The 23,424-nt window shown below is 35.4% G+C and overlaps 4 protein-coding genes across 12 annotated transcripts; 3 read left to right on the top strand and 1 right to left on the bottom strand.

Annotated features, from left to right (window-relative positions):
• LOC104783316 (probable WRKY transcription factor 23) lies at nt 223-1,939 on the top strand. The gene is made up of 3 exons (XM_010508459.2): nt 223-782; nt 956-1,102; nt 1,337-1,939. Exons 1-3 carry the CDS (start codon nt 346-348, stop codon nt 1,779-1,781), a joined length of 1,029 nt encoding a protein of 342 aa, XP_010506761.1. The 5' UTR covers nt 223-345; the 3' UTR covers nt 1,782-1,939.
• LOC104784455 (putative U-box domain-containing protein 58) lies at nt 5,028-5,838 on the top strand. The gene is made up of 3 exons (XM_010509479.1): nt 5,028-5,185; nt 5,284-5,578; nt 5,665-5,838. Exons 1-3 carry the CDS (start codon nt 5,028-5,030, stop codon nt 5,836-5,838), a joined length of 627 nt encoding a protein of 208 aa, XP_010507781.1.
• LOC104783315 (protein rtoA-like) lies at nt 9,724-12,699 on the top strand. Of its 5 annotated transcripts, none has more exons than XM_019245125.1 (10): nt 9,724-10,226; nt 10,360-10,457; nt 10,628-10,666; nt 10,946-11,103; nt 11,347-11,451; nt 11,539-11,619; nt 11,706-11,810; nt 11,902-11,982; nt 12,069-12,173; nt 12,265-12,699. In XM_019245125.1, the coding sequence occupies exons 4-10, from the start codon at nt 10,959-10,961 to the stop codon at nt 12,465-12,467; spliced, it is 825 nt and encodes a 274-aa protein (XP_019100670.1). In that variant the 5' UTR covers nt 9,724-10,226; nt 10,360-10,457; nt 10,628-10,666; nt 10,946-10,958; the 3' UTR covers nt 12,468-12,699. The 5 variants fall into 5 exon arrangements, with proteins under 5 accessions (XP_019100670.1, XP_010506760.1, XP_019100671.1 ...); XM_010508458.2 differs by having other exon boundaries at nt 10,922-11,103; XM_019245126.1 differs by lacking the exon at nt 11,539-11,619 and having other exon boundaries at nt 10,922-11,103.
• LOC104783313 (long chain acyl-CoA synthetase 1-like) lies at nt 13,454-18,842 on the bottom strand. Of its 5 annotated transcripts, XM_010508454.2 has the most exons (19): nt 18,603-18,842; nt 17,784-17,826; nt 17,168-17,338; nt 17,010-17,073; nt 16,818-16,907; nt 16,668-16,724; nt 16,512-16,560; nt 16,346-16,422; nt 16,121-16,255; nt 15,713-15,880; nt 15,484-15,594; nt 15,229-15,383; nt 15,077-15,152; nt 14,844-14,961; nt 14,496-14,741; nt 14,275-14,414; nt 14,004-14,186; nt 13,777-13,896; nt 13,454-13,672 (listed from the first exon to the last, which is right to left on the bottom strand). In XM_010508454.2, the coding sequence occupies exons 3-19, from the start codon at nt 17,311-17,313 to the stop codon at nt 13,625-13,627; spliced, it is 1,983 nt and encodes a 660-aa protein (XP_010506756.1). In that variant the 5' UTR covers nt 17,314-17,338; nt 17,784-17,826; nt 18,603-18,842; the 3' UTR covers nt 13,454-13,624. The 5 variants fall into 5 exon arrangements, with proteins under 5 accessions (XP_010506756.1, XP_010506755.1, XP_010506758.1 ...); XM_010508453.2 differs by lacking the exon at nt 17,784-17,826; XM_010508456.2 differs by lacking the exon at nt 17,784-17,826 and having other exon boundaries at nt 16,355-16,422.

Here is a 23,424-nt window from a genome sequence, read left to right as displayed (position 1 = left end):
CAAAAAAATACAATGAAGCCTCTCTCTCTCTCACCTCATTCATTATTTAACACAGTATTGTGACAAAAATATCAAAATCCCTTCTTCACTCATAATTATCTCTTTCATCTCTTTTACTCTCTGACCCCCAAAACTTCATTACATCTCTCTCTCTCTCTTTCTTTCTTTCTATATATCCTTCTTCTTGTAACCCTAATAAAAACTCTTNTTTTTTTTTTTTTTTTTTTTTTTTTTTTTTTTTTTTTTTTTTTTCTGCTTCCTCATTTGTAATTTTTTTTGGTTCGATATCTCTGTTTCGCTCTCTGTTTTGTAACCGTGTCTGGGAAAACCGAGTGAGGTCGAAGAATGGAGTTTACAGATTTCTCAAAGACGAGTTATTACTACCCGTCGTCGCAAGGTGTTTGGGATTTCGGAGATTTAGCGGCGGCGGAGAGGAACAACTCCTTAGGGTTTATGGAGTTATTAGGTTCTCAACCTCAACCTCATCATTACGATTTCGCTACTACTACTGTTTCCCCTCATTCTCTCCTTTCGACGAAGCTGTCTTCTCCTGTTTCAACCATCCTTCAAGCAGCAGCTCCTCCACCGTCTGATAAAGCGTCGTCAAAGGTGGAATCTTTTTGCTCGGATCAGTTCTCGATTAATCCACCGGCGACTCCTAACTCGTCCTCGATTTCTTCTGCTTCGAGCGAGGCCGTTAATGAAGAGAAACCAAAACGAGAAGACAACCAAGAAGAAGAAGAAGAAGAAGAAGAGAAGAGTCATCATCATCCTAAGAAACAGTGAGTTTCTCTCTTTTTGTTGGTTCTCTCTCTTTCTCTTCAAAAGGGATCAATGTTATGAGCATATATAAGCTGTTCGAGAAAAAGACAGAGAAAAAAAAAATGGTTTCCTAAAGTAAGCTTTTTTTTTTTAATGTTCTTTATATGTGTGCGTCTGTGTATGAACCCCTCAGGTTGAAAGCAAAGAAGAATAATAATCAAAAGAGACAGAGAGAGGCAAGAGTCGCATTCATGACAAAGAGTGAGGTTGATCATCTCGAAGATGGCTACCGCTGGCGAAAATATGGTCAAAAAGCTGTCAAAAACAGTCCTTTTCCCAGGTTTCTTTCTTATTCTTCTTCTTCATATCAAATACTATGATTTGCTTGGGTACAATACATGCATTGTGTCTCTATTCTATTGTTTCATAATTTTCGTGTGTGTGTGTGTTAAGCCTTTTACTAATTACTAAAGTTTCTTTTACATTTTCCAAAGAAAAGAAAGGTTAAAAAGTACTGTTAACCCAAAGTTTTATGAGGTTAATTTTTTGTGTAATGGTGTTTTGTTTTTTACAGGAGTTACTACCGTTGCACAACGACTTCATGTAACGTGAAGAAGAGAGTAGAGCGATCATTCAGAGATCCAAGCACTGTAGTTACGACCTACGAAGGTCAGCACACACACATTAGTCCACGCACGTCTCGTCCTATCTCCACTGGTGCTGGTTTCTACGGATCATCTGGAGCTGCTTCCAATCTCGGTAATGGTGGTTGCTTTGGCTTTCCTTTAGAGACCTCCACGTTAATCTCCCCTCAGTTCCAACAGCTTGTCCATTACCACCAACAACAGCAGCAACAAGAACTCTTGTCTTGTTTTGGAGGAGTCGGCGAGTACCTTAATACCCACGCTAATGAGTTTGGTGATGATGACGATCGTGTGAAAAGGAGTCGAGGTTTGGTTAATAAAGATAATGGACTTCTTCAAGATGTTGTTCCATCTCATATGCTCAAGGAAGAGTAGTAGTATATATAAGTCTTTTAGTATTGTAATTCACATCTAGGTTTTCTTAGAATGTATAATTGTCTAATAGAAACGGATCTTTCGTTCTCTTGAAGGGGATGTTTTCTTGTGGATCTACTAAAATAGTAAGGTACTTATAAGATTTTTTCACCATGGAATCATTACACAAAAACATGTACTAGTTTTCTTTGAAAATTGGTGGAATAGTTTAGCATGGGTTTGCAGATAGTATGATTGGCGAAAACTCTAAATCGCATAATAATTTCGTCGTTGTGTAAATAACCGATCATAGTCTATATAACAATGGTCGTCTTTTTAAAACCTCTGCTATGGCCATTGCATGAGCTCTATGCTCATATCTAGGGTTGGGCATTCGGGTAACCCGTTCGGGTTCGGGTAAACAGGTTTAGAAAAATAGAATCTATTGGGTATTTTTAGATATATGGGTTCGGTTCGGTTTGGATATTATCAGGTTCGGGTCGGTTTGGGTTACAAATTTCAGAACCCGATTAGTACCCGAACTACCGAGTACCCGAAAAAATATAATTAAATTTAAATAAATTTAGTTAAATTTTGACTTACATAACAAAATATTTTAGATATTTTGATTATTTTTGATATTTGGGTATAAAACCAAATGAAATATTCAAAATTATAATCATAATTTTGGGATAATTGCAATATATTAATGATAAATATTATAAATATGTTTATATGTTCGGGTTTAATGGGTACCCAAACGGGTACCGGGTATTATCCGACCCTAACCCGAATCTACGGATATTAGAAAATAGAACCCAATAGGATTTTATAGACAAATCCGTACCCAATTCAAACCCGGTTTTTCGGATCGGGTTTCAGATTGGGTATTCGGGTACGGTTTTATGTCCAGACCTACTCATATCTAGCTTATATAGTTTATAGTTAGTGTTAACTTTTTAAAAATCGAAAACCAATTTGATATACGGTTCTAATCCGTTATAGGGTTTCAGGTTACTCTATCTCTACTCAAAGACAGAGTTCAGTTAATGTGTTTTTTTATTGGGATTTCTTTTGTCTCGCCTAAATTTTTGTCTTGGAATCTGGAAATTTCAACTAGTTTTTATAAGCAACAAGATTAATTAAGTGAGACAACTTAAGAGGAAATTAATGCGAAATTGGAAGCATAAACCCAACAACTCCTACCTACTATCCTCTATGTTTTGATCCACCTTTCACGATTTCTTATTTATATATTTATTTATTTATATACTCCTTTTGCTATTCGTGCTGTTTCATGATTACACTGCGGTGAAGAATAAGACGTATGCACTGTGTTATTGTCGTTGGCTATTTTCACTTATTTTTTTTTTTAAATAAAGAAAATGAAAGAGAAAAATCCTCTCTTCACAAGTTTTATTTTTACTAGGTACGACGATGTGGTGGAACGTGGAAGACTCGATAGTTTAAACGTGTTTAAATTAGATATAGCCATTGTGTTACCTAAAGACGTTTTCAATTACTTTTTGTAACAAACACTCCATTAATATTTGACGGGATTTGTTTTGGTTTATGCTTTTGCATTCCTTCTCTCATGGCAGGAACATAAACGATGGTCAAGACATTATTTTTTTTCTTTCATATGCGCTTTTGTATCAACCGTGCATCATTTACAAATTACACTATAAGCTAGAAAAATTGTTTATTAGCAAACTGTATCCGAAAAGAAAATCATAATGTAAAATGTAAAACTTAACATATTGTAAACCTTAATGCAAGTTCCTTCTTTTTCTTTTTTTTTTTTGGTTACAAACTAACTAAATCATGAGTTTAAAGGCTTGACACCCAAAAAAAAAATGAGAATCATGAATTTGGGTTATCTTTTTAATGGTGTGAAACAGAGCGAATATATTTTTTTTGTTTTCTTTTTCTTTTTGTTACTTTTGCAGCCATGTGTGTGTGTGATAAAATGTTTTACATAACAGAACAAGGAAGCAAAAAACAATCTTATGAGGTAATATCACTTTTTTTTGTCTTTTTGTCTAGTTAGTGCATAGCAACGCCATTGGCTTTAGTATGTTTGTATTGACCTTTACGGTGAGTGATAATCCCAAACCGAAGAAGGTACATAATCATTGTCCCAAACAAAGCCACGAATGCAACCGAAAGCAAACTTACCAAAACACTCGATGGCTTAAAAGTAAATGACTAAAAGACAAACTTAGGAGTCCCATTGATTCAAAGAAAACAACTAACAATTTTGCTCATCAGTGACACAATGGTTTGTAGAAGCCCCCGAGTTTATTCCATTTTCAATACACAATTGTTGGATCCAAAAGACTTTCAAACCGTAAAAAAAACACTGACATGAAAATTTATCAAATAAGTTGAGCTTGAAAAAATGAAAGATTGTCTTAACTTAGAGTTTTGAATCTCCTGTCAACATCTTTAGTGAGATTTTTTAATTTTTTTTTTGTATTTTAAGTTAGATTATTCATGTTTTGAAATAGACGAATGCAAGTAGGAAAGGATAAGACTCTCGTGAGTCGTGACTCGTTAGATGCAATATTAGTTTACATAATCTAAGATTTGTTTAAATTCCATAATCCTATAAGATTTTCAAATCATATAAGATAATTACAAATCTTAGATATTTGTAAATTTTTGCGTTAGTAAATTCAATAGTCCGTATGGATCAGAAAACCTTAGAGATGACATACGTACTATTACATTTACTAACGCAATTACGCATATATGATCCCTATAAATTATATATACAAATAAAAATCCTATAAGATTTACAAATCAACTAACAAAGATTTTACAAATCCAAGTTTAAATAGGTTTTAAAGATATTATTTTCTCTTTAGTAGAATATATATATAAACATCAACGAGCAATTAATATTATTAATCTTGCACATTCAAGAAGAAAACTTTCATCAGTGTTATATTTAACAATTTAATTTCTTCTTGAATCTTTGGATCTCTCTGCTTTTTGAAAGACTCTTCTTGAGAGATTCATCAAATTGACAGAGTTTCGTTAAAATGATAACTCGATTTTTCAAGAGAAGGACTGACTCTAAAACAACTCGCAAAAGCAGAATTCAGGTTTGCCTTTTTTTTATTTATTTATTTTATTTTATTTTTTTGCACTCTTAGTTAGAGATCTGCTAATTAATTAAGCCCTCTATTTTATGAATAGCAAGTTATTGTTTGGTATGAGTATATCTCTCTAAGCCTTAGGTTTGATTTACAGGCTGCAGAGATGGAGATGAGATACAATAATGAAGTGAAGCATAGGAAGGAAAAAGAAGAAGCACTTGCTAGAGAAAAGGAAGAAGTAGAGAAACTGAAGCTTCAAGTGGTAAATCTCAAAATCAAACATGAGAATATGTGTATTAAGGCTGATGAGTTGGAGAGCAAGTACCAGAGAGAGCTGATTCTCAAGAAATCTCTTATATTAATAAAGAAAAATAAGTGTGCGAGATAGTCAAACGTATAACAAACTTTTTGCAAGATAGCAATGCGAGTATAGTGAGCGACAATGCTCTTAAACTAGTCCATGAGGTCACAAAAAAGTATGAGGATATGTGTATCAAGGCTAAGGAGTTCGAGAACAAGTACAAGAACAAGCGGATCCTCACGGAAGCTCTTACTAAAGAAAATGAAGAGCTCGAGAAAGCCAAAGGTCTAATAATTGAATCTTATAAAATAAATGCGAGTGTGATGGAAAAAGAGAGGGACAACGCTCTCAAGCTAGTCGATGAGATCACAACAACAAAGAAAATAGAATCGTTTATTTGCCCTATCTCACAGGCAAGTCCTCCTTACTAATCTCAATCTCGTATACTAGTAATTAATATATGTATGTTTAATGTTTATGTGGTTTAATACATTCGCAGGAGGTTATGAAAGATCCACAATTGACAGCTGATGGATATACATACGAAGCAGAAGCTATTGCGAGATGGTTTAACACAGGTCACAATACATCACCAATGACAAATCTCAAGCTTTCTCACACCAATCTTGTCCCCAACCGCGCTCTTGGGTCTGCGATTCAGGAGTTGGTTTGAGTCTTCTTGCTTTTCGATCGGTTTAGTCGTCTATGTTAAAATTTGATTTGATTTGGTTTGATTTTATGGCCTATAATAATAGTGTCTTTGGTATATATATACGACTATTTAATTATGAGACTTTTGGAATTTGTGTTCTATATTTAAAAGCTGCTTTGAAAGTGCAAGTTTGAAAGTGCAAGTTAGTTATGAGACAGCTAAACAAGTTGTAACTCACAAACCACCTTCTTTGGTTTCTAGATTGTGTTTTTTCCTTGGACACTTATCTTTGTTTCTGACTCCAGGAGCCTGGACATGCATGACATGATAGTTGATACAGGTTTGAAAAATACTGTGTTAAATTACTGGAAAACAAAAATATAAACATTAAACAAAAAAAAAAACATGCATGAGATGGGCCGAGCTTCGTAATTAAACTGCAGGTTAACTTAAGAAAAAAGAGCCCTAAACGGGCCTTGACGAAATTACTTTAATAGAAGAGCACATTGAACCGAATACCGATTAAATTTATGTCATAACCGAAGATAAGTGTCAAAAAAAAAACAGTTCAAGTTTATGTCATAACCGAATACCGATTAAATTGAACCGATTTATTGACTGGTTAAATTTTAACCATATGAACCACAAAGAACCTTTGACGAATTACTTTCATTTTTTTGTTATATTTGACTCTAATCTTAGGTTTTTAAAGTCTTTTTCTTTTCCGTATTTCCGTATTACAAAAGCGATTTGGTATTTCTCGGAATATGAGAGATGATTCCGTTACGACGAAGACTTTATTATTAGACTCTTCGGTTAATTTTTACTAGTTGTTTAGATTTTAATATTTTCAGACTTCGATTTTTTTTTTCTTTTTCTTAAATCTTCAGTAGATTAGTCCTTTTGAATCGACAAGTTCATTATTAAAAAAACAAACACATGGTATTATTATTACCGGATGAGATTTTCGATTGAAATTGTTCCACATATGCACAAGTAATGTTTAATTTATATGCCTTTATATTTTTTTGGCCAAAAGTACTAGTGAACATAATTGTTGTAAGTTGTAACATAAAAAGTTCATGTGAACAACGTTGTTGTGAATAAATGTATTTAATTACATAATCATTAGGAATTTTTAATGTTTGTGAATAAAATTTATGATTTGTAATGTAGTATTATTTTTAGGTTTCATGTACACACTTTATTTGCATATATGCTTGTAATATAATCTTGGTACACAAATAATGCAATTAGAGAACACAACAACAAATCTATACTAATAAAATTATTACGATTATAATAGCTAATTATGATGAGAGACGAGTGATCCTCCTTCTCTCGACAAATGCAGACTTTGTAAGTATCTGCCTTTTGCTGTGATTATTGTTTTCTCAAGTGATTAGAGATATTTCAACATAAATTTGGTTGATGCAAAGACCCGATAGTCTATTGGCTAATTAAGAAATCCATACATAAATCCAATACAAAAACAGTCTAACCATCTAAGAAACATAGCCTAACAGTATTTGGATTCCATAAGGTAAACGCATGGTGTCACATACTCTAATAATCACTCTCCAGCTTCACCTTCCACTTCCAAAGTACAATCGGCCGCTTGAATCAATCACTATCAGTTTCCTCATCCTCCTCCGCTGTTAAGTTTTCAAAACCGCATAATCTTGTGAGTTATACAACAAAAGAGACAACAAAACATGACATCTGAATGAGCAAACTACACTTGGAGAAACGAGTACTGACATGATAATGTTTCGCCAAATTTGTTGCAACACATCACATAGACTGCTTTTCCCATATGATCCAAGCTTGGATACTTGTGAAGTTCCCAAATGTTGTCTTGGGGAAAGGCTTAAGAACACAAAGCCTCACTTGACCAACCACCTTACTACGGTCTTCTACCCAGTTGAAATCCAAAGTTACAAGAATTTGAGACGAACCCATGAACAACCACTGGCGAAAGGTTTCCCATGCAGAAAACTCAACATCGAACTTACCTGCAATGAGACTCAAAACAATTATCTATCTATGTAATCATAACATGAGTATACAATATGGAAACTTAAAAGTGATATATGCTATACTTGACATCCAAGGAGGGATTTGAAACTCATCTTTAGAGAGTTGATGGACTCCAGGCTACTTTGCAGCCTTGATTAAGTTGAAAATCTTGCCAGCAATGAGGGCAAATTCAATAGTTGAAGAATAGACATCCGACAACAAGAATGGGAGGGTGGACTACGAATCTGAAGCAACAATCTCTTGGCATGACACATGACAATACTTGAATGCTCTAAAAGAGACTCGTCTATAGTCCTACCTTACACATTGATCTTTGTGTCTGCCAGTGATCATGACGGGGTGATCATTAGGATCCATGATTTTCCTATACTTGAAACAACGCTAATAGAGAAGACTGATAAGTAAGTAATGATTAGCAAAGAAGAAATCAATGCCAATGATAATGGCTACGCTGGTTCAATAAGAGCAAGCAATCAGAGTGAAATTTCAAAAGAGAAGAAGAACAAAGCCCGCAATAACGGAACACCAAAGCAGCAACATCTACAAAACATTGATATCTCTAAGCTATAAGAAACAAATCGTCAATACTAACATCTAGACCAGATGATGATTCCAAAACCTAAGATGAACAAGGAACAAAAGAATCGGAGATATTACAACTAACCTAATTAAGCATCATATCATCCACAGAACATTGTTGAAAATTACGATACCTAAAGATAATACTTGAGAACCATCACATCAGAAGAAACATGTCCTAATTTATCATCATCATCATCATTCGAATTCAAAAACCTAAGATGAACCAGTTCATAAATCTTCAATCGATTAGTCCTTTTGAATCGACAAGTTCATTTTTTTTTAAATAAACACACACCAGATGAGATTTTCGATTGAAATTGTTTTACATATGCACAAGCAATTTTTGATTTATATGTCTTTGTATTTTTTTTTGGCTAAAATAGTGGACACAATTGTTGTAACATAAAAAGTTCATGTGAAATTGTGAACAACGTTGTTGTGAATAAATGTATTTATTTACATAATCATTAGGAATTTTAATGTTTATGAATAAAATTTATAATTTGTAGTGTAGTATTATTTTTAGGTTTCATGTACACACTTTATTTGCATATATACTTGTAGTATAATCGTAGTACACAAATAATGCAGTTAGAGAACACAACAACAAATCTATACTAATGAAATTATTACGACTATAATCTAAAAATAATACAAACTTGACGGTATAGAGATTTGCTCGCTTTCTCGTCAATGTTTAAAAGTGCGGACGTCATCACCAGAAACATATACTACTATACAAAGTATATATTCCATCCACTTTCCCGCCAATAACCAGGGGCAAAAAGGTCAAACTATAGTTGAGCATGTGGAGGCATGAATTCCTTGTACCACCAAAACCTCAAACTTGGAGTTGGAGTGCAACGCGTAGCTTTAGCTTATTCCTCTTTCTTTTGATTTATTTTTATCCCTTTAATAGCTAATATACTTGTTTACAGGTCTAAGATGTAAATTTATAATGTGTTAAGTTGCATAGTAGTCATCAGTAAACAGAGACTCCATTCTCTATAATTATTATGTAAAAAATTATTTTTTATAATATACTTTTACGGTGATATGTTGATGAAATGTATGTACACTAGAAGAAAACCACATGAATTTAACTAAAACCAAACAATAACCACTCCACATAATAATGATTGTGGCGATGAGGGACAGATGGAGAGGAGAAATCTTTTTAAGGGTCAGATACATGACACGTAACCGAGGAAAAAGAAATGCAACATTTTCAACGGAGTATATATAACAAGTAAAGAGGACCTTCGTGTATCTCTCTCAACTTTCTCTCGCCGACCAAAAACCTAAATCGACCCGTCTTCTTCCGACATTTCTCAGATGGCTTCTCACATTTCTCAAATCTCTTGTACGCAGAGGCTCTGTTTCATTCCCCTTATGGCTTATTATCACCAATCGGTTGCTCTTTCTCAAGGCAATTTGAAGGAACCAAATAGGGGAATGGATCCACGAACCGGATCTGAGATCCCCGGTGAGTCTGTCAAGAAGTCCGGTTTATGTCTGCTCTTCGTGCCAGGTGGCACCCCTTCGTTGGCTGGAGGGGAAAAAATTCTGTTAGAGCTGCTGCTGCTTCTTCCCTCTGTCCCACTCTGTAACCGCCTCACTCTCCCTCTAACCGAACACAGTCCTTGCTCGCTCCAAATAAGGTCCATAAATCCACAGAATCGTATTTTTTTCTCTCTCTCTCTCTCTCTTTCTCCCGCTCTCTCTCTTGGCGACAGAAAATTTTTCTCGGAAAGTTTTTCTTAAGTGACGGAAGAAGCGAAGTGACGGTAAAATCTCTTGAAGTTCCTCTACATTTTTCTTCTTCTTCTTGTTTTTCTGATGTTCTCTCAAGTTCTTCGGGTTGATTACTTCATCTTAGAGGAACTAAGAAGATAGTGTTTGTTTGGTGAATTTTCTCAGGAAGCTTTCGGTATCTCTTTCTCGGAGAAGCTTTCGGTATCTCTTTCTCGGAAAAGCTTTCGGTATCTCTTTCTCGGAAAAGCTTTCTCATCCCAAAGGTAATTTTCAATTTCTGCAACTATACTTTTGTTGTGCGATTTTACTTTGTTCTGCCTCTGTGTTCCTCGAGAATTTGGTCAAGTTCCTCTACATTTGTCTTCTTCTTCTTCTTCTGATGTTCTCTCAAGTTCTTCGGTTTGATTACTTTCATTTTGGTGAATTTTCTCAGGAAGCTTTCGGTATTTCTTTCTCGGAAAGCATCCCTAAGGTATTTCTCAATTTCTGCAATTATACTTTAATTGTGCGATTTTACTTTGTTCTGCCTCTGAGTTTCTCGAAATGATTAGGTTAAAATTTGATTGGAACGTCATTACTTGTTTTAGGATTGCATCTCTCTGAAGATCTTCACAGAAACTTTATTTTTCTGTTTACCGTGATTGCTTTGTTTTATGATTGTATCTTTCTGGATTAGACTAAGATTTGACTGTAACGTGGTTGCTTGTTGCTTTCTGATCATCTATAGAGTACTTTCTGACTGTACAACCAGAAACAAGGAAGAAATGTTGGAAGATTTAGAGGTTCAAGGACCCATGTTTGACATGGGTCTGTTTTACAACCTCCATCCTATATGCTCTCTCAATTGTTGCCATAAAATGGCATACAACTGGATGACTGGGGACTCCTCCTACTTCTCTCATCATCAAGGTAACCGAACTTATTAGAATAGCTTGGTTTGTATATACTGTTTAAGCTTTTTGGATTAATTTCTGGTTTAGTAGGATTTGGTTTAGCTTAGTTAAGTGTATATAACACATTTGTAAAGTTTGCAATTGTTTTCCTTTTTTGTTTTCGGAAGAGATGAAACGAGTCTAAAGCTTTTTATATGTATATAAATATGATGAGACCTAAACTTAGCTGAGACCTAAACCCTTTTCTTATTTTTTCAAGGTCCAACTATGGGATTTGATGCTTCCAACTCTGGTGGTGAGATCTTAGCTGGTTTGTCGACGACTTCTTCTGTGACTGATCCCAGTTCTGCGAGCAATTCTCTGGGTGAGTTAAGTCGTAACTGCCTCTGATGATGAGACCTAAACCGCTTATTTTTTTTTTTTTGTCTAACTTTTGAACCCTGGTTAATAGGAGGTGCTTCCAACTCTGGTTTGTCGACGACTACTTCTGTACCTGAGGACCTCGATCCCAGTTCTGCGAGCAATTCTCTGGGTGAGTCAAGTCGTAACCCTTAGTTCTGCCTCTGATGAGACCTAAACCTAGCTTAATTTTTTTTTAACTTTTGAACCTTTTCTCAGGTCCAACTATGGGATCCGATGCTTCCAACTCTGGTGGTGAGATCTTAGCTGGTTTGTCGACGACTTCTTCTGTGACTGATCCCATTTCTGCCAGCAATTCTCTGGGTGAGTTAAGTAACCTTTAGTTCTGCCTCTGATGATGAGACCTAAACCGCTTAATTTTTTTTTTGTCTAACTTTTGAACCCTGGTTAATAGGAGGTGCTTCCAACTCTGGTTTGTCGACGACTACTTCTGTACCTGAGGACCTCGATCCCAGTTCTGCGAGCAATTCTCTGGGTGAGTCAAGTCGTAACCCTTAGTTCTGCCTCTGATGAGACCTAAACCTAGCTTAATTTTTTTTTAACTTTTGAACCTTTTCTCAGGTCCAACTATGGGATCCGATGCTTCCAACTCTGGTGGTGAGATCTTAGCTGGTTTGTCGACGACTTCTTCTGTGACTGATCCCATTTCTGCCAGCAATTCTCTGGGTGAGTTAAGTAACCTTTAGTTCTGCCTCTGATGATGAGACCTAAACCGCTTAATTTTTTTTTTGTCTAACTTTTGAACCCTGGTTAATAGGAGGTGCTTCCAACTCTGGTTTGTCGACGACTTCTTCTGTACCTGAGGACCATCTGCGACTCCTGAAAACCATTGCCAGAGAGTTTGTTTTTGAAAAGTATAGAACGGCGGAGAAGGAGGACAATAAGAAGAAAAGAGAAGCTCTGGCACAGAAAAGAGCGGAGGAGCAGAAGAAGAAACAAAATAAGGGTAAGAAGAAGTAATTGGAGTTCAGTTCCTCCTCTTTCGCTCTCACACCCTATGTCACACTTTCGTCTTACTCTCCTCTATATTTTTTCTTTCCTTTCTGTCGAGACTAGAGAGGAATGTTCTAGAAAGCAGAAACCTTAGTAGTATCTCCATCACTTACTTTAATGGGCCTTCATGTTAAAAGCCCATAGAATTTTCGTACATCTTAAAGTCTAAAAAGGCAAATATTCATGAGTGGGTTTTTTTTTTTCTTTTTCTTAACGCTGCTTTTATTAGAAAAAATGGAAAGAATCACAAATGTAGAGCCAAAACAAGATTAAGCTTATAATAATCCAAACCGACCACCCCTCAGGCAATGAAAACCAGAGCAACTAAATCAAAGGATTAAACTTCATCCAAGACGCTCTGATTCAATTCGATTATGTAAGCAAGCTAAATGTCCGCCTAAAGCAGAATACGATGTAAGCTGCCCTTCCTGAGTGACCCTAAGAGCAATATTTCTAGCCAAAGAGTTGGCTTTTGGTGAAGAGAGTTTAGATGAAACTTCCCCATCATTTGTATTACTCTGCTATTTTATCTAAACGGATGACTGAAGATATATATTGAACATTCCGTAAAACTCTTAAGATTAGTGGACACTACGTAATCGTATAATAAGATTATACTAAACGGAATCGTTGAAACGAAGATATACATGTTGTAGTTTCTTTAGTTAACAGTGACAGCTCTCTGCAGGTAGCTAGATGGAGTAATCCGAGATGAAAACTTGGGTTCGAATAGCGAATGGTAGAACATTAAGTATTTTGAAAAACGAGCGATTTTATAGAGTTATATACACTCAATGGGAATGAGTACTACTGGAACCAACCAAAATTTTCATATCACTTTAGTGAGGTTCTTCTAAAGCTTATTTCATCCGAATCCGTAGAACATTTAGTTACGTGAATCGTGGTAGCCTGGTAGCTGTCAGGTGAGGTGAGATGTGATTTAAGCAACTAGAGAGACTTAATTAGAGAGGTAGATTTAAAATAAATATGATGAAAATGGTCACACATGACACAACATAAAAATAAAATATTACAGAAAGCTAACACAAAAGGCTTCTCTATCAATTATTGATACACATAACACAACATAGTTACCAAATAGCACACACATCATCTCAACACTTTCAAATTTTCTTTGATGCCAATATGCGGTACATTTCGCCAATTTGTACCTGCGTATAATGGAACGTTAGCGGCTGCAAATATATAAATTCAACATTAACCAATCTATTGACGAACTTGTAAAAACAAGAAAACAAAAAAAGATAATTGAAACCTGATAATATTTGAGAAGATTGTTCCTCCGATTCTTGAGCGTCGCAGTCACTAAGTCTCTCTCTACGTCGAAAGGTTTTGTCTCCACCGCCACAGCTTTGATGTACTCAAACTTTCTTAACTATATATTTTTTAATTTTTTCACATCCACGAAAATACTTAGTGTTAATTTTAAAATAAATTGAAAAACGTTGATTCAGACAAAATCAAACTAATTCAAACATATACCTTGTTCTTTTCCGCTGTTGACTTCAGTTCTGAAACTATGTGTTCTTTTAGCTCCGGGAGAGAGCAGAGTTCTTCGAATGGTTTAGTATGACCGAGATCTTTAGCCCACCGGTTCACGGTTTCTGGGTTAGGAACAATCACCGCGACAAGCATAGATTTAAAGCTGTCTCCATAAACCCATATCTGAGAAAACAAACATAAAAGGAGAAACCCTAAAAACGATTTCTTGCTTGTTTGACAAGACATCATGATTCAGAGTTGAAAAGCTTACATCTTGGACAACGGAGTTTTGCCCGTAGATGTTTTCCAGATTCTCGAGAGCAACATATTCTCCTTGAGAGAGTTTGATCAGATTCTTCTTACGGTCTATGATCTTGAGTACTCCGTTTGGAAAAATCTGGCCTATGTCTCCTGTTAAAACATCAACCCCACATCCAAAACAATTCAGAAACCAGAATCAAAACTCTTCGTTTCGGCTAAATTCAGTATTACCTGTGTGAAACCATCCATCTTTCATGACTTCATCAGTGAGTTCAGGGTTCTTGTAATACCCAGAGAACATACATTTTCCTCTTATACAGATCTCCCCTGAAGGGTTTTCCCCGAGTGGGTCATAGCCCATTTCAGCCACCTCCTCAAGCCGTATCTCGTTGTAAACTGCCGGAATACCGACTGTCCCTAGCATACACATCTCATCCGGGAAACCTAACGCCGTACCTCCAAGCGTCTCCGTTAGGCCTAGTCCAAACAATCACAGCAGCATTGACTTTCCTTGGCAATCAAGGAACAGGGAAAATAAACCCTAGAATATAGAAGAGTATATGTAAAAAAATATTATACCGTAGCCTTGGACGACAAAGCAACAACAAGTAACTCTCAAGAACTCTTCAATCTCAGGGCTTAAAGGTGCTCCTCCAGATACTAGCAACCGGATACGACCTCCCAACTTGTCTCTAATCTTTAACAGGAAAAACAAAAAAAAACGGGAAACGTCGTTTATTTGATGACCATAAACAAATACAAAAGCTCCCAAAATAGAAAGAAAAAAAACCATTATATCAACTGTTACTAACCTTTCTAAAAGCAATGAAATCAGCCATGGGTGAAGCTTTACTATGAGAGTATCCACGATTCATCCAAGCAAGCTTGCTACATAATCATTTTGTTTTGCAAGGTTAAGCTATTAGAAGAAAACAGAGCGATAACGATGAAAAGTTATGCTTACTGTTTGTAGAGAGCATCGAAGATGAGTCTCCTTCTCGGGTTAAGTTCTTGAAGAGCCTTCTGAATCCCCTCATGGATTCTCTCAAACACTCTTGGAACTCCAGCTAGATAAGTCGGTTTCAATTCCTGAATGTCGTCACGTAACGCATTGAAATTCTACACAAAAAAAAAAAACAAAAGATAACACAATTCTCTTTTAATTATCCATTTGCTTTCCATAATTTGATGATTATAAAGAATTCTAAGAGAACGTTACTCCATGGTAATAGCCAACGGAAGCGCCTTTCCTAAAGAAGAATTCCTCATTCATACGGTCAAGAATATGAGCCAACGGCAAGAAGGAGAGATACACATCGTCATGTGTCATCTACTCCGCCCAAGGTAAACAGAGGATTATTCAAAAGTAAACAGAGGATTATGCATAATGTTAATTCAATTACTAAGATATTCTCTTCTGTTACTAATAATTGTGGGCCATGGGTTACCTTATCTTCGAATTGGTCCATGTAGAGATCCATCCCAACAACCAAAGTGGCGACCGCTTGGTGAGTTAAAACCACACCTTTAGGGTCACCGCTCGTGCCACTCGTGTACATTATGGTGCATATGTTAAACGGCTTAGGCGGATTAGTCTCTTCGGGTTTCTCACGTCCCTGGTCAAACATTCAACGGTCAAATAGTCAACTAAATAAATATCTTCATCATAAGATCAATATTGCTCTGTGTATGGATGCGAACACCTAATTCATTTAATTTCGACATACACACTAATACATAATGTCGTCAAGTTGGTTGCCTGTCACTAAAAAACCTCAAAAGAATGGTCCGAACATTTTAGATAAACTATAAGAACAAAATTACTATCCAGTAAATAAAAAAGTTGGACGACGAACCATATGGAGAAAATCGAGCCAAGAGTATGTTTTGACTCCAATTTCTGAAGCCTTGTGGCTAAGCTCGTCGCTCACATTAGTGAAGGAAACTATAGCTTTTAGCCGTTTAGCACATTTGCAATCTGGCTCCAGAAGCTATATTTCAACAGCATATTATAAACACTAATGAATATATCGCAAATGTATAATTTTTTTTTAATAACAATTAAGTATAAAAGTATTTACTCCGTTAATTTTGGTGTCTTGGACAAACACAAAGTCGATTTCCGCATGCTCTACAATGTAATCGACTGCTCCTGAACCTAAAAACATCGGATATAAACAATTTTGAGTTACGTTCTTGAGTTTTGAGTCAAGAAGATATATACATAAAGAATAAAAATCAACTTACCCAATGTATCATATAGAGGTACACAGATTAGAGTGTGAGCTGCACAAGCCTAGATATATGTTCACACAAATATATAACTTGGGTTAAGTTTAATAATGAAATTTGGCAAAAAAAAAAACAGAAAAGTATTTCATAAAAAAATAAAATGAGATGGACCTCCATTGCGATGATCCACTGAGGACAATTAATTCCGTAGATCCCTACTCGACACCCCTACACATGTATATTAACATTTTATTACGATATAAATTTAACAAATCTCCAAAAAAAGATATATGAGTTGATCTTGAGGAAAACAATACTTACAGGTTCAGCGCCGACGGCTCGTAGTGCAGAGCCGATCTGGAGAACTTCTTCGTATACTTCCTTGTACGTTTTCCACGTATACGGTCCAACCTAAACCGATCCTTACGTGTTATATTTGTATAAATGCATAAATTATTAATTTCTCTCTTTTTCCTAAGTAACAGCAATAAGAAAACTTCAAAAGAATTCCACCTTCTCATCAACAATTCGACGCCATCCAAGCATATTGTTCTCCGGGAATTTCTCCACTGATTTACTAAAAAATTCCCAAAAGAGAGCTTCATTATTAACAATAATTATACACAAAAGGTGATACATATCTAATTACAAGAAAAAATATATTTATGTACCTGAAAATGTCCCAAGCAGTGGTGATCTCAGAATCCATAGGAGGAAAACCTTTTTCCGACAGAAGATTCCGGTACACCGGACCTACCGACGGCTTTCCGTCTATCCCTTTAACTCCCTCTTCCACCTTAGCCGCAAAAGACCTCATTCTCTATTTCTCTATTATTTTATCTCTGACGTGAAAAGTTATTTTTTTTACCATAAAGAACAAATTAAAAAAGCAGAATCTATCATGGAGAGAAGAACCATGAGATAAAAATATTTCAACCAACTTAGTTTTTTTTAATGAAGTACCAACTTATTTAATAGAAGAATGTTCTACAAATTTTAAAAAAAAAATTGTGAAAAAGAATAAGAGAAATTATCATATTTCGTTCATAAAGAGAGCAGAATCTATCATATTTTTGCAATTTCGCAAAATTTTGGGTGACGTGAAAAGTATACTGCAATGTTAAACGAAAAAGTCAAAAAGAACAGATATTAAAGTTTCATGAATTATTAGTCTGCTTACGTACTCCGTACTTATTATTATACACAGAAATTAAATATTATTATACACAGAAATTAAATGAGAACTTCATATTATAGTTTCACAATTTCAGTTGCATTAATTGTTACCAAACCGGTCCACCTAACCATACCGATCGCAAACCACAAGTTTCTGCATTTATAATAAGCAACAACATAAGATACCATACCAACTACTCAGTACACACCATTTGGTTTCGACACTGACTTGGTTTCCATATCTTTGAGTGAATTGAATTATATGAAGGGAAGATTTTGTTTATTTTCCGATAATTCAACGAAGTATACGTCGAGCGTCCATTATTTTCACCCCTTAATTCCTAATAAACTTATGTTTAATAATACCGTAAACTAAATCACTATTTTTAGAGTCACGCCCTAAACGTGAGAGAGCAGTATAAGCCTGGCTTCACTCTCTTTATCCTTCTTTTTTTTTCACCATCTTCTCTATTATACTACATAATAGTGGAGCAGGAGGTATGAAAAACCTCTGAAGAAACAATAAATATGAAAGTGATGTAACTAACTGTGTGCTGTAGTTGTAACGCTCTCTAACCAATGTAAAAATTATATCGAGAGAGGAATAATATTTCATTTTCATAGTTCAACACTTCAACTCTTCCATTTTCATTTCGAAACATGAAATTATGTATTTTACTCTCTCCTTTCAAAATAAACACAATCTTCTTTAAACTAAAGGAAATCATTTTCTTTTGTTACTATAATTAAATAACATTCTGGTTCATATATAGATTAATCAGCTAAAATCAGTGAGTAGATCAAAGACCTCGAGGGATGCAACAAAAACATCACAGTATTATCCTGATTTCAAATCCTTAAAAGGAAACAAAATGAAGATATAACACTAATCATAACTACATAAGCAAAAACTAAGATTAAGCAACCAACCTTATTTCACTTGACAGAGCAAGGTCTGAATAGTACGTAGTTTACAGATGATCTTCAGATCACTGGTTTGAATCCGACAGGTCGGATAATTATTTTTCCCCCAGTGTTTGGAAGCTTTGTTTTGTAAAAGTTTTTCTTAGTTTATGAATCTTTTAGAAATGATCAGAGAGAAAGAGAAAGAAGATAAGTTTGGGAGCTGAGAAATGGTTTCTTGGTTTATATAATAATATATGAGTTGGTTGATACAGGCCAGCCCTGTGTTTTTTCATTTTAATACTTTTATTCTTGTTTTTAGTCTTCAATTTCAATGTGTAAATAATAAAGAAGAAAAGAAAAAAAAAAGGTGAAACAATTAAATATTTCATTAATTATTTCTTGTTTCATATGGCTATATATAGTGTCTCTATTAATAATCTTCAACTACTATTTTTCCATTAATTGATATAAACTAACGTCCACGATACGAAAAAAAACACTCTAAAGCTTATCGTCATATCTCGAAATAAATCAATGAATATTTAGACGCATAAACGAAAGTAAACGAGTCTCTGTCTCTACTTATACATTAACTGGTTTCCTATACTTTGAGAATCAATTTGCAAAATCATTTCTATAATTTTTTTTTTTGAATTTAATGTTAAATTATATTCAAAAGAAAAATAAAAAACGTTTTACAAAGAAAATGTGTTACTTTGCTTTAAACCATTCAGATAAATTTTAATAAAATTTTGCGGCAAACCAGACTTGAAGACTCTCTCCTCCGCCCTTCATGGTACTTAGACGGTTTCGTATGTTCTTGTCGATGATCTTGATTAACTGCTCCGCTGTTGAAGACTATTCTCCATGTCGTCGCGCATTCCGTTCTCTCCAGATAGCGTGAATTGTGTTCTGCAAAACGTACCTCACTATGAACTTTGTTTTCTTGTCCAGACCATTTCCTGCAGTCAGAGTAAGGACTTCTTGCCAGTGAATTGTGAACTGATTCGCAAGTAGCTTTTTGAGTAGCCGCTCCCACACCAGCTTTGAATAAGTGCATTGGAAGAACAGATGCTCTCTTGTCTCTAAAGGGTGATCACATAGGATACAACTTGTGTTGGCGTGTGCATTCCATGACTGTATCCTCTCGCCTGTTGCTACTCTGTTTTTTACAAGCAACCAAGTGATGAAAGCATACTTCGGTGTTGCATGTGGGAACCAAATTTCTCTAAAATTGGCCATTAACGGACGGGCAGCATGAATATGAGACCATGTATCCTTTGTTGTGAAGGAGTTGCGGTAGCAGTCGTTCTTCCCTTTCCACAACGGTACATCCAAAACATCACGGTTGTAACGAAGTCGTCTCTGCTTTATCTCCTCCTCCACCGCATTAAGTAGAGGGTTTCGATGTGTTTTCCGTCGTGCCGTAGACAGAACCTCAGCCATTGTGCTTGTTTTCAGGATTCCCAGATCGATAAAACCCCTGTCACCAAGCTGGTCGTACAAACTGCCCAATGGACACCAGTTATCAAACCAAAAGGATGTGGATTCACCGTTATGAACCTCCACTTTGTAAAACTGCTTTGCCAGGCCCCTGTATTTCAAGAGTTTTCTCCAAATCCAAGAGCCAGAGGTTGTGTTATCTTTCATACTCCAGAAAGAGCCTCTGCGAATGAGAGAACGATGCACCCAGTCGACCCATAGCGAGCCTGAAGCTGAGAGAATACGCCAAATCAACTTAAGAACACTCACTTTATTTGCCTCTGCAATTGATCTTAACCCCAAACCTCCTTCACTCTTTGGTAAACAAACCTCTGTCCACGCGACCTTAGCTTTCTTAGCATTTAAGGAGGGACCATACAGAAACGCTGAACATAACTGATCAATCTCGTTGACACATGATTTAGGAAGTCTAAATGCCGAAATCCAGAAATTTGTTAAGCTAAATATAATCGAACTGATGAGCTGCAATCTTCCAGCAAAGGAGAGCATACGAGATGTCCAAGAGGTTATTCTTGAGCGTATTTTCTCAATGAGTGGGAGATAGTCTCCAGAAGTCATTCGCCTTGGCAAAAGTGGCAATCCAAGATACCGAACTGGCAAGGAACCATATTCAAATGGAAACTGTTGAAGGATCTCCTCTTTGTGTGCCGAAGAAACACCAGCAGTATATATGGTAGATTTTTCAAGACTAATATGCAGACCCGAGTGCACTGCGAAGTCATCAAATACCTGCAAAGCCCCGGATATAGACTGCTTGGTCCCTTCCACAAAGACCATCAGGTCGTCAGCGAAGCATAAGTGAGTGAGTTTCAACTGCTTACATTTGGGATGGAAGCCAAATTCCCGACGTGATGCAGCGATGTCTAACTTGCGAGAGAGAACATTCATACAAATAACGAATAAGTATGGGCTAAAGGAACAACCTTGCCTCAAACCACGCTTACTCCCAAAATAACCAGCCAGCTCGCCGTTCACTTGGACCGAAAAGGACGCAGTTGTAATACATGTTTGTATCCACCATACATACTGTTCAGGGAATGCCATTGCTCTCAAAACAGTAAGTAAGAAGCTCCATTGAACGGAGTCGAATGCTTTGGAGATGTCAATCTTAAGGGAACAGCGAGGAGAGACTGAATCCTTGTGGTAGTCCTTGATTATTTCTGTAGCAAGCAGAACATTTTCCATAAGCAATCTGTCTTTCACAAAGGCGGATTGATTCGGTGCAATGAACTTCGGCAATATGATCTTAAGGCGGTTCGCAAGTATCTTGGAGATGACTTTATAAAGTACATTGCAGCATGAAATCGGTCTGTAATCCTTCATGAGTCTCGCTTTTTTTTTTTAGGAATGAGAGCCAAGATAGTAGAGTTGACTCCTTTTGGCAAAAACCCAATCTGGAAAAAGGATTGGATAGCAACTGTGAAATCCTCTCCTAAGATAGCCCAAAATGCTTTGAAAAACTCCACAGTGAAACCAACGCAGCATCTATAATTTGTTGCGACAGCAAAAATATTAATTTTTTCCAGTTTGCAACTTGTTGTATCCTACTATGAGAATCAAATTGCAAAATCAATGTATTCAGTGAGTAAATGGATTTTGATAGATATGTGACGAAAGCTTTCTTTAACATTTACCCGTAACTAAAACGTTTTTGTGGTCCACATCGTAAAGCTGGTTTGTTGTATATACTATTGTAGTTACCGACACATGACTACTGGGTGAGTACTAAGTAGCAATCCACTCGATTTCGTTTCTATTTCACGATGTAAGCAAACAAACAAACAAAAAAGGGAGTAAATATTCACGCAAATTTTCATCGTCGTCACTACTTATAAGAAGAACCAACGCAGCATTTAGGAGATCGAATGATTCACGCAAGTTTTCATATTTCTCCCGTTTTCTCTATTTTGTAGAACTTCAAAATTGTGACAATTAAAAATGTTGAGAGATGATTTTATTATGTCGTAGTTGTTTTCTTATATTATTTCGTAAGAAGTCGTTCACGATTGAAATTGTCGAGAGATTCTCTAGAACGTAACATGCAATACTTTTCCGCTTTATATTAATTTTTTTTGTTTTCTTTTTGTATTGGTCATTCGACCGTACATAATATTTATTAACTGATCCACATTTCTCAGTTCCGGGGTCTACATCTTTAAATACTAACATACTATTTAATAAGATACTGAAAAATATCAGCAACTTTTATGATCCGCTTTTATTGTACATGTCAATAATATTAACACAAGAACTAATCCAACGGATCAACGACTGCCGTGTGATTTCTGGATATATAAAAGTGATTAAAATATACTTATATATCTTACTCACGTACTATATAATAAAGTAATCTCTTTGAAACGTTATTGATCTGTTCAAGAATCTGATAAAAAAGTACTAATTAGCAACCCCCTTAAATAGAAAAGCTACACAAGAGAATGCACGGCCTTATTATGGGTCGAAATCATTGCAAGGTTGAAGAAATTGAACAGTTTGCATTGAAAAGGTTAAAGAGGTTGGAAAAAAATATTCAGCTCATTCAGCTAAAAAGTTAAAAAAATAAACTAATCCTACTGCAAAAATGTTCAACTTGTTCAACCACTATTTTGGAGATGAATGAGTTGAATATTATTCAACCCAATTTTGTTCAACCAATTTTTCAATTTTAAGCAACTATTTGCATAGTTATTCCAAAATAACCGGTCAAATACAAATGATTAGTTTTCAATTTTTTGTTTACTTTTATAAATCACGTACGGATTCATTTTCAACCTTATATATGTTTTGTCAACTTAGCTTTCTTATTTATCTTTTGGTCCAACTTCTTTTTTTTGTTCCAACTTCTAACTGTCAAGTTTTTTAGATAAAGTCAGCAAAAACAAAATTTTGGAAAAAAAAGTCCAAGTCCGGCCATTACTTTGAAAATCGAAAGTTTCTCAAGAAAACAAACAAAGTCAAGTGAATTTTTAAAATTCATTTTCAGATGGGATATACGAGTAGCAAATTATTTAGTTAAGTTATAGTATATATTTACTGGATCCACACCTTTTTATTTTATTTTAAATTTATATGGAAATGGATTATATATTCGGTTCTATATAGGTGAAGCCCTCATTTATTTTCAAATAAAGTAGGTTATACTACATTTTGGGGACATTCACTACCAAACTTACTGACGTAATACCACAGTATTGGCTACCTTTTAATACCACATAAATAGTTTTTGGTTGGTAGGAAAAGAAAACACATATACTATTTTATTTTAAAATATTGAAAACAAACCTTTTGCAGATACAAACAAAATTATTTGTAAACAATAAGAGCCAATTCTTTTGTTGTCAAA

Source organism: Camelina sativa, chromosome 4 (assembly GCF_000633955.1).
Source record: "Camelina sativa cultivar DH55 chromosome 4, Cs, whole genome shotgun sequence".
NCBI classification, from domain to species: domain Eukaryota; kingdom Viridiplantae; phylum Streptophyta; class Magnoliopsida; order Brassicales; family Brassicaceae; genus Camelina; species Camelina sativa.
This window is presented reverse-complemented; position numbering and strand designations above follow the sequence as displayed.